This window comes from Lynx rufus, unplaced genomic scaffold (assembly GCF_022079265.1).
Source record: "Lynx rufus isolate CCGP_SWC_20201006 ecotype Redwood Valley unplaced genomic scaffold, mLynRuf1.p SCAF_10, whole genome shotgun sequence".
Classification (NCBI taxonomy): Eukaryota; Metazoa; Chordata; class Mammalia; order Carnivora; family Felidae; genus Lynx; species Lynx rufus.
In genome coordinates, this window is record NW_025814824.1 from 85658646 (window position 1) to 85669371 (window position 10726).

The following is a 10726-nucleotide window of genomic DNA, read 5'->3' on the forward strand; positions in this document are numbered from 1 at the left end:
CCACATTCTCGAAGGCTTCTTTCCTTCCCGCTCAGGAAGGACGAGTCTTTGTGCGTGTCATTCCTTATGTCTGGAAGACTGGACCATTTCCCTGCAGCAACGCCCCTGCCCAATATGAAAGATCTCGTAGCTCTTGTCACAATTTATAACGAGAATTACAGCTCCCCGGGACCCCTAGTGCCTGGCACATAGAAGGCAGTACATACTTAAGAGTGAATGAATTGTAGCCTAATCATACATTTTGACATCTAGATGTTTAGCTGGGGTTTTTGTTGTTGTTGTTTTCTAAAATTTCTTCAGTGTTTATTCTAGATCTACACAGTCCAGTGTGGTAGCCACTGGCCACATGTGGCTATTGAGCACTTAAAATGTGATTATTCCAAATTGAGATGTGCTATAAGTGTAAAATACACATAGATTTCAAAGAGTTAGTATGGAAAAAAAGAATGTAAAATGTCTCATTAATAACTTTCTAATATTTCTTATATGTTGAGAATGTTTTAAATGTTAGGTTAAGTAAAAATGTATAAAATTTAATAATGTTTATTTTTAAACAGTGTTAACTGCTAGAAAACACTACACATGTGGCTAACCTTATATTTCTGTTGGACAGCAATGTTCTAGATGAATTGTAAAATCATTTTGTGAAGTTACCAAGAATGTTCTTCATTGGGCTGCATTATATTTATAAATTAATTTGGTGGGAAAGTGCCTATAGTATTGCATTTTTCAGAAGCGTGATATGTATCTTCATTTACACATACATATTTTTGTCTTTATCAAAATGTTTCTTTTTGCAGATCCTGACTATTTTTTGTTTAGCCCCCAGGTATATTATGGTTTCTGTTACTATTGTTGGTTGCAACTTGTCATTATCTTACTTAACTTGTGTTTTATGTACAATAATTTATGAAACGCTCCATTTACTAGATCCTGCCTCTACCAGATTTGTTCCAGTGGTTCACTGTGTTTTCTGTGTAAATAGTCCTGTCTGCCTTGAATAGTAATTTCACCTCCTCTTTTCTAATAGCTTCGGGCCTTAATTTTTTCTTGTCTGTTGCTTTGGCTAGAACTTCCAGAACAATGTTAAGAGTAAGAGAAGTGATGGGCAGACAACCTTGTATCCTCCCAGGCACTAATGGGAATGCCTTATGAAAGTGTTTACCAGAGTGTGCACCAGGGAACACTAATTCTTGGGAATATTTACATGTGTACCTTGGGAGAAGAGTTACACGCTAAAATGAGTGTGCAAACCACTGAGTTAAATAGAATTCTTGTCTGCAGGACTTTTCAGGTGGGTTATTATGCTAATATATTTTTTACTTCCTAGGAGGTAGGGATATTGACACCAACTCATGGGCTTGTGTTCTATTGAATATATTTTGGGAAATGCAGGTATAATGTTTTCTTTCTAAGGATGATGGTGCTGTTGGTTGGCAGTAGGTACTGTTTATTATATTAAGAAAGTATATTAAGAAAATACTCTCTTCGTATTTTTTCCTTACTTTGAAAAGGCATTTAACTTTCTAAAATCCATGTTTGGCATAGTTTTGATTTGGTTGTGTGGTTTTTCCCCCTTTGACTTACTGATGTGGCAGATTATATTTATATATTTCCTAACATGTAGCCATCCTTACGTTTGGTCACAATATATTATTCTTTTAATAGGTTATATTTGCGAGGATTTCCTCGAGGACTTTAAAATCTGTTTACTTAGGTAGGGTTGACACTTGTCTTCTTTATCCTGTTCACCATCTTCTGGTATGAGATTTATGCCATATAAATGGAGATGCTTTAATTTTCTTTCTTTCTTTTTTTTTTTTTTTTTTTTGAGATGCCTTAAGTGTTTTAACATGCATCGAAAACAGTGTGAACGGCCTGAAGATCATTTATGCTTTGGCACTTCTGTTTCTTTTTGTTTAATTCTGCCAATTTATGTTACTCTAAAAATATGTCCCTTTCCGTACAGATTTCAAATTGATTTCAGTCATAACTCTAGGATAAATAAGGGCACGGTATTCCTCCTTAACTAAAATGTTTTAACTCAAATTCTGACATGATAAAAAAAAAAAAATCTTGTGTGATCTAGTCAAACTAACTGGTTGATCCTTTCCTGCGAGAGTCAGATTAAATTGCACGTTGTCGTGTCTTGTTACGGCTATGTGGTTTTTCTCCTTTGACTTATTGATGTGGCAGATTGTATTTATATATTTCCTAACAGGTAGCCATCCTTACATTTGGTCACAATATGTTACTCTTTTAATGAGTTATGTTTCCGAGGATGTCCTTATAATTTTGAAAATTTAAAAAACTTTCTCTATGATAATATGCTGTTCAGTGTTCTTACTTTTTTGCTTTCTTTGGGTTTAACTTGTTCCTTTTCTGACCTCTTCAGTGACTTCATGTATATTTATTATTTGTTGTTTAATGATAAATACTTTTAAGGGGTGCCTGGGTGGCTCAGTCAGTTGAGTGTCCAACTGCATCTCAGGTCATGATCTCATGGTTCGTGAGTTTGAGCCCCGTGTTGGACTCTGCTGACAGCTTGGAGCCTGCTTTGATTTCTGTGTTTCCTTCTCTCTCTACCCCTCCTCTGCTTGTGCTCTGCCTCTCTATCTCTCTTTCTCTCTCAAAAATAAATAAACATTAAAAAAATAAATAAATTTGGAAACAAAAATGCTAAATACTTTTAAGGCACTGACTTTCCCTGTTAAAATTTGTTGTTTCAAGATCCTCAACATTTTTTCTGAGAAATTTCAAATATACAGAGAAGTTGGATTTTGCAATAAACACCTGTATACACTCACCATCTATACTCTACGCTTGTTAACATATTACTCTGTTTGCTTTATCACCTATCTATCCATCTCTTTTTTTGGATACATTTTCAAGCAAGCTGAAGACATAAGTAAATTTTACTCCTAAACCCTTCTTGCTGCAGATTTTATGTGAGTTTTCTTTTTTTTCTAAATAGTTTTATTCCTTTCTGATTTTCTCTTTGATTCGGTGCTTATTCAGGAGGTACTTACATTTCAGTTGGTTGGGTTTTTTAAGCACTAAAATATAATTGTTAGATCTGATTTTGTCATATTTTGGTTAGAGTGTGCAGCCTGGGCTATAGACACTTACATGTTTATGAGAGATTTAGTGCTGTGGATTCTTGGCAAGGGTAGCCAGCCTGTCCCAAGGTGTGCCCACCTGCAGTTGGGAGCACTGTTGGACAGCAATATGCTTGCGGTGTGTCCATCACTCTTGTTACTCCTCCTGTCTAAAACTCTTCACTGAAAGGGATTGAGCATTGTTCTGCCCATTACCAATCCAAAAGGATATAAAGGTGTGCAGACCTGAAGGGGAAAAAAGGCACATCAAGACAACAACTCAAATTCTAAACTGAGAAAGGTTTAGCTCCATTCAGTGTATCCAGTGTGCCATCTGCTTGAAAAACACCAATTGGAAACATACAAATGAGGCAGAACATTCTTTACATGAGTTTGCTTATTTTTTACAAAGTATTCCAAATCCTCAGAAATAAGTGAAACAGGGAAATATTTTTTCTTGAGCTGAGAGGACTTGACATATATAACATGTGATAATTTTGATGAAGATGAATGGTAGGCAGTTGGGGCACTAGGCTGATTGATCTTCAGGTTATCTGACTTTCGGTGAATTAACCAAGACATGAAAGACTGAAAATAAGTAAGAGGAAGAATGCTAAGGCTGACCCTCAGGCGGCATGGTAGCTGCAGTGGTGGTGGTGGTGGTGTTATGTTTGCAAGCTTGTGTTTATGCCGCTTGTACTTAGTGAGGAGTCACTGGTGAATTATGAAACTCTCTCTTTCTGCAGATTACGCTTCATGTCAGTAGAAATGGACAGCAGCAGTTTTATTCAGTTTGATGTGCCCGAGTACAGCAGCACTGTTCTGAGCCAGCTAAACGAACTCCGCCTGCAAGGGAAACTATGTGACATCATTGTCCACATTCAGGGTCAGCCATTCCGAGCCCACAAAGCAGTCCTCGCTGCCAGCTCCCCCTATTTCCGGGACCATTCAGCATTAAGTACCATGAGTGGCTTGTCAATATCTGTGATTAAAAATCCCAATGTGTTTGAACAGTTGCTTTCATTTTGTTACACTGGAAGAATGTCCTTGCAGCTGAAGGATGTTGTCAGTTTTCTGACTGCAGCCAGCTTTCTTCAGATGCAGTGTGTCATTGACAAGTGCACGCAGATCCTGGAGAGCATCCATTCAAAAATCAGCGTTGGAGATGTTGACTCTGTTACTGTTGGTGCTGAGGAGACATCAGAGAGTCGTAATGGAGTTAAGGACAGCAGCTTCTTTGCCAACCCGGTTGAGATCTCCCCTCCATATTGCTCTCAGGTACGGCAGCCCACCACGAGCAGCGATCTTCGGATGGAGACGACGCCCAGCAAAGCTTTGCGCAGCCGCTTACAGGAGGAAGGGCACTCGGACCGAGGGAGCAGCGGGAGCGTTTCCGAGTACGAGATTCAGATAGAGGGGGACCACGAGCAAGGGGACCTGTTGGTGAGGGAGAGCCAGATCACTGAGGTGAAAGTGAAGATGGAGAAGTCTGACCGGCCCAGCTGTTCCGACAGCTCCTCCCTGGGGGACGACGGGTACCACACAGAGATGGTGGATGGGGAACAAGTTGTGGCAGTGAACGTGGGGTCCTACGGTTCTGTGCTGCAGCACGCATATTCCTACTCCCAAGCGGCCTCACAGCCAACCAGCGTATCCGAAGCTTTTGGAAGTTTGAGTAATTCCAGCCCGTCCAGATCCATGCTGAGCTGTTTCCGAGGAGGGCGTGCTCGCCAAAAGCGGGCTTTGTCTGTCCATCTGCACAGTGATCTACAGGGCTTGGTGCAGGGTTCTGACAGTGAAGCGATGATGAATAACCCCGGGTATGAGAGCAGCCCCCGGGAGAGGAGTGCAAGAGGGCACTGGTACCCGTACAATGAGAGGCTGATCTGCATTTACTGTGGAAAGTCCTTCAACCAGAAGGGAAGCCTCGACAGGCACATGAGGCTCCATATGGGAATCACCCCCTTTGTGTGCAAGTTCTGCGGGAAGAAGTACACACGTAAGGACCAACTGGAGTACCACATCCGGGGTCATACTGATGACAAACCATTCCGCTGTGAGATCTGCGGCAAGTGCTTTCCATTCCAAGGTACCCTCAACCAGCACCTGCGGAAAAACCACCCTGGTGTAGCCGAAGTCAGGAGTCGCATCGAGTCCCCCGAGAGAACAGACGTGTATGTGGAACAGAAACTAGAAAATGATGCGTCGGCCTCAGAGATGGGCCTAGATTCCCGGATGGAAATTCACACAGTGTCTGATGCTCCTGATTAAGATGGTAACGAAGTGCACCCAAACAAAGCACATTAATCAATGCATATTTGTGATTTGCTTTGTTGTAATCTTTGGTTTTCCCAACCATCTGGAAATCTCTCTGTCTCTTGGCAGTTTTTCTAAGGTTTCTGGGAGGAACACTTCATTGTGTTTATCCTTTCCCCCGCCCTCCCTCTCCCAAGGAGCTCAAAGCATGAAGGGCAACGTATCCAGGGAAAACACAGGCTGACAGTATTCCTCTTTGGCTGAACTCTTAATCCCAAATCTGCCAGTGATTTAGCTATGCCAACTGGTTGACCCTACATTCTCTGCCAAGAGGCATACTCTCTCGTTGTGTGCACTGGCACCAGTGCGTTTCCACGGAGAGAGACTAGGATGCCGTCAGCTGATACAAATGGGTAACCTTTTCTAATTTAAAATTACTTTTAAGGGGTAGTTAGACAATTTATATATATATATAATAAAGCGATTATTATATATATAGTATATATACATTCTCAAATTTGATTTTATTCTGGTTGAGGTGAATGTAAGAGGAATATATAATTTAATACAATGTGAACAGGGCTTTTGACTCTGTCTCGTCCCCACCCAATGTTAGGGTTTTGCCCCTTTATTTCCCTTACGAAAGAATGTTAATAGGTTTTCATATATATAATTCATTGTGTCCAAAAGCAAGCAAAGCAAATCACAGTGTTCATAGCTCTGCTTCCTAACAAGTACATAAACCAAATGCCATAAAATGTATTCAACTCTAGTTGGAAACCGTTTGGAATTTTTGTTCGTTGTCCAGCAGGTAAGCTGGATGACCCGTGGTGCTGACCTTTTTACATATTGTAGTGTTATATTAGCCAGCCCCAAAGGAGCAGTGGTTTTCAATGTTTTTACTGGCCTACGAATCTACCTTCATTCCGTACTGTAGAAACACACCAGGTAACTAAATCGAATCACTCTACCATGAGTTAGTACTCACACTAAAGGAAAGGGATTTGTAGTTCTGTCTACAAAATTCTCCAAGCAGTGTTGTGGGTTTTTTTTTTCCTCTTTTCAAACAGCTAGTTCAGGTGCACAGCAACTTTTTCTACATGCAGTTCCCAGGGAAACTGCAGAACTTGGAATTTGTACTTTTTGTAAAGATAGACTCTATGGGAATTGCAAGCAATATATCTATCTTAGTATTGTGTGTGCTAACGAGAGCCTCAGTGGCTCCCCCACTCTCAGTGTTTCCTGCTTAAAGAAACCAACAGTCAAAAAGCCCTCTAAGATACTCTGTGTGTCACCAAATCTGTGTGTGTCACCATTTTTTGGGTCACGTGGTGCTATTTTTATGTTATGTATCTTTTAGGTCAGTATAGTTGTAGAAAATGTGAAATCTAACGGTAATAGTGAATTACAATTTTTTTTTTCCTCTCCTGAGTTTCTAGCTTGAAAAGAGACCTCAAAAGCATGTGCTTGCTGGCAAACACATTACTGTATCAAAACATACCTGAGTCCTATTTGAAAAATGTCTTGTCAGTACTTTCGAAGTGTCTTCAGCTCTGTACTTTGTTTACCCGTCTGCTTCTAGTAAACAAAACAGGCTCTACAAGTTCGCTTTGGTACTGTGCACCCTGACAGAGTACTTTCGGAAGCAATTTGACGGTGAGTTTGTGCTGCGGGCCGCCCTGCCCGTAGGATGTCAGCGCTCCAGACTCCCTGCTGGAGAACCTTGGCTCTGAAGCCCGCAGCCAGTACGTCTCCCCAGGAGAACGGCACAAACCACCCAAAAGAAAAATAGGCATAAAAAGACACAACTCCAGAGGCTTAGGAGTTGAAGGAGTACAGAAATGGACGTTTGCTGGTTTTCCATGCTTTTTTGGCTCTTAAGATACCAAGAATGGTGGGAGGTAGGGGGTGTTCAGGGGAGGTTTTGGGGGTTTTTGTTTTTGTTGTTCGTTTTCGTTGTTTTGTTTTGTTTTGTTTTGTTTTGTTGAGAAAAGAAAATCATTCGGGCCCTTGTGTGTGCTAAGCCCCTGGGGGTGGTCGCTGTGCGGTAGCTCGTCTCTAGCGCACAGGATCTGCCTGTTCCCGCGTGAACGGCTGCGCCACACATCAGTGTTACTACGTACAGATGACACTCTAGTCCTGCTGCTCCCGAGGAGCGGCGTTTGCTAAATCGGGTATATAGTATGCCTTTTCCTGTCAAACTGCCTAAGTAAGGGGTGCGCGCTCTCCCTGAAGCACTCGCTCAACTCCTGTCAAAGCTGCGTGCCTCAAGGGGAGGCCGGACCCCCAGTGTTTACCCACTTAAATATGTTCTGGGGTTTCAGGTAAACGTTTGTGATTTTTTTTTTTCCTTACACAAATACGTTGGGTTTTGATTTTTCTTTTAAGAATTAAATGCAAAAAATTTGTGTGGTGGTAACAAGTTAAGTTCGTGACAAGAAACGCCCAAATGGAGGACATGAGAGGTCAGGCTCAGGGAAGGAACACCTCCTTTTCACTCAGGCTTGGGGCCTTCTGAGAGGTTTCCAGAGCATTCCGCGATAGATGAGACAAGTCAGGAGGGGAGAGCACTTGGGGCAGGTACCTCGAATATCCTGGTTCTTGTCACCGTTGTCAGTCTTAACCTTATTTACATGGAGTTCTTTGTATTTGTCAATTTGTTTCACTGGTTTGAGTTTACCAAAGAGTGACTTATCCAAAATTGTCTTTGACAAAACTATACATTGCTTTGATTGTACAGTTCAGGTTCAACCATTGTAATGGGACTGTTAAGGGGCAGAAAATTGATTGAGTTTCTCTCTAAGAACCATGATTCCGCATTTTGCAAGTTCCACTTGCTCCCATTCATGTTGCTAACACTTTACCCTTTCCACTGCTAGCAGTGTTAAGAATGAATTCTCAAGCCATAACCCAGTACTGTAAGGTTCCACAGGGCTTCGAGGAGGCAGCGCGTAGGCCAGCACCGAGCTGGGTAGCCTCTCTGAGCGAGCACGCTGTCGTGTTTCTCGGCGTGCGTGGCGGGTGGAAGGTTAACTCCATTCAGATCGGGCAGCAGCAATCAATTGTGCCTTGTCACAGGAGGATGTGCCAGGAGGATTAACATGGCCACAGAACAGAAACGTTCTCTCCCCGAAGTTCCCTCCACGTCTCCGCAGACGAAGTACGCTGTGTAACTCCTTAGAGCAACTCTTTTTTTGGAAAGCAAAGTCCCTATCTCTGTACAGGTTTAGGTTAGATGTTTTGTTTCTAACAGATGCAAAAACCAATTCAGATAAAAGCGATCTGTGAAGAAATCTTTTACAGCAAAACATATCCTGAATTCATACAGGTCTGTTCATAATTGAGTCTCTCCTTGAGCTACCTTTTCAAATACGTAGACAATGTGAAGACAGTGACAGCGTCCTTTTCTATAGGTGTTTAACCTGCTATTACAAACTGTGAAAACAAAGAATTTTATACTTTACTAACGTTTGTGGGTTTTAAACAGTTCCTTTCGTTCTGATCAGTTCTTTCCCCTCTAATTTCTACTAAAGCTGTAAATACATTTAGAAATTATATTTGTAAATACAGCACACGAAGACAAGTTCATTTTTTGGTTAGCGGAAAGCCTCCCAATTGGCTCTGCTTTGGCAGTTTTGGTTTCGTGTGTGTGTGTGCGCGCGCGCGTGTGTATGGTTGGTTTTGTTGTGTGTGTGTTTGTGTGTTGTTTTTTTTTTTTAATACAGCAGAAAGGATACTGTCGGTTCACTGTTAAGCAGAATATACTGTAGAACTAAATTGAAAATTTTTCAATCTTCCAGAGCATGAGTAGATGTCTTTTCTCATGACAGCAGTTATAACCAAGTCTTTGTTTTTCCCTTAGCCCAGACCATAGGCCTGCATATGTTCGTGTGCGGTTTTGTTTTTACTTTTATTTTGACGGCCTAGACTCTAGGAAGAATTTGCAGGAACACAAAACAAGGGCTGGGGGTGGGGGTGGGGGTGGGAATCATCTCTGTGAATGAGCTTTACTTTCAAGAAATCAATGTATTTTATTTTAACAACTTTTTCTATTAGTTACTGTGATTTTTGTTGTTGTCTTTGTTATTGTTAAATTCTGTAATGGTTTCCTGTGAAGCCTCCACTGAAAGGGACTCAAATATGCAACACCTAAACTATTTTCCAAGGGCACATGCCCCTTGAATGGTGCTTCTAGACTGGTCAGGGTTATTTATTAAATTTTATATATGAAAGTATTGGGGAATTATGTAAATTCTTTATATGGAACTATCTAGTTCATAAATCATAGATTTCATATTACTCAGTGCAACTGAACTGAACGTTCAGAAGAGTCATTCACATTGTTCCAAATTTGTAATGGTTGTCACACGCCACACACGTCTTCTTCAGTAAGTGCCAGAGCGTTCCCACTGTTTCTGCCCAGTGCCCGACTTCTCTGCCCGGAAGAGGACCTTGTTTCCCCCGGTTCCCCTCTGGGGCTGGCACAGACAGGGCTACCCTAGTTCTGGCTCCAGCCCTGGAGTAAGCCTTGCAGCAGATTCAGTAACCAGACCTCTTGCTGCCCCTCGGTGACAAGTATGCTGTGAATTCAACCTTTGGACTTGCCGCCCAAGCCCTTGGTTGCTGCCCTGACTATAGTAAGAGGTAAACTTACCTGGTTTCTTTGAGAATGACCATTTTCCTAATGTGAAAACCATCTCTCTCACCACTTTTATTAGTAGGGCTAACATTTTTTTCCGTTATAAATGGTTGAGCAATTTGAATGACTTAACACAGTGTCATTATCTTGCAATATAAACTGGTAACCTCACAAGTCCACACTTCATCGCCATATGAAGTAAATGAAGCTAGCTAAGCGGATGCTGTATCAACTAGTAACTTGCCATTAAGGATTATTTTATAGCATGAATTTAAGACTATTTATTCAAATGATATTTTACTCTTGTATTCATTTTGTTTAGATTTGTGACATGAATATTTCAGTGCTGCTTAATTTTGTTCTGAATTCTCGTTTCTTGCTTGTAAATGGCTTTTTTATGGTATAAAGTCAATGGAAATTGCTGTTTGTAAATAAAAATGCTGCTAGAGCAAATGTGCTGTGGCCTCCCTCTGCATTTGCCCCTCCGGCCTCCGAGAGTCCCGCTGGCTCTGCCGACGTCTGCCGTGGCATAATTTCCGTTACCGCTGCTTTTGAGAGGTTGGGATTTCACAAGAAGCTCTTGTGCCACCGCAGTGCTGCGAAGAGGAGAAAGAAGTAGGTGTATTTCTATATACCTCTCTCTCGTGTGGTGAAGACTGATTGTCGGGGGCCGCTGTGTGCGCCCGGTCTCCCCTAGAACGAATCGCTGGTGACTCCTGTGCCCACGTGCCTG

At 41.6% G+C, this 10726-nt stretch overlaps 1 protein-coding gene across 3 annotated transcripts in view; it reads left to right on the forward strand.

The window, feature by feature from the left end:
• Positions 1 to 10446, forward strand: part of ZBTB34 (zinc finger and BTB domain containing 34) — a 27432-nt gene extending 16986 nt beyond the window's left edge. For all 3 annotated transcript variants that reach the window (XM_047069679.1, XM_047069663.1, XM_047069672.1), the window contains exon 2: positions 3845 to 10446. In XM_047069679.1, coding sequence (XP_046925635.1) covers positions 3855 to 5369 — 1515 coding nt within the window. In that variant the 5' untranslated portion in view covers positions 3845 to 3854 and the 3' untranslated portion in view covers positions 5370 to 10446. The remainder of the gene's footprint in view (positions 1 to 3844) is intronic.
• The last annotated feature ends 280 nt before the right edge of the window (positions 10447 to 10726 follow it).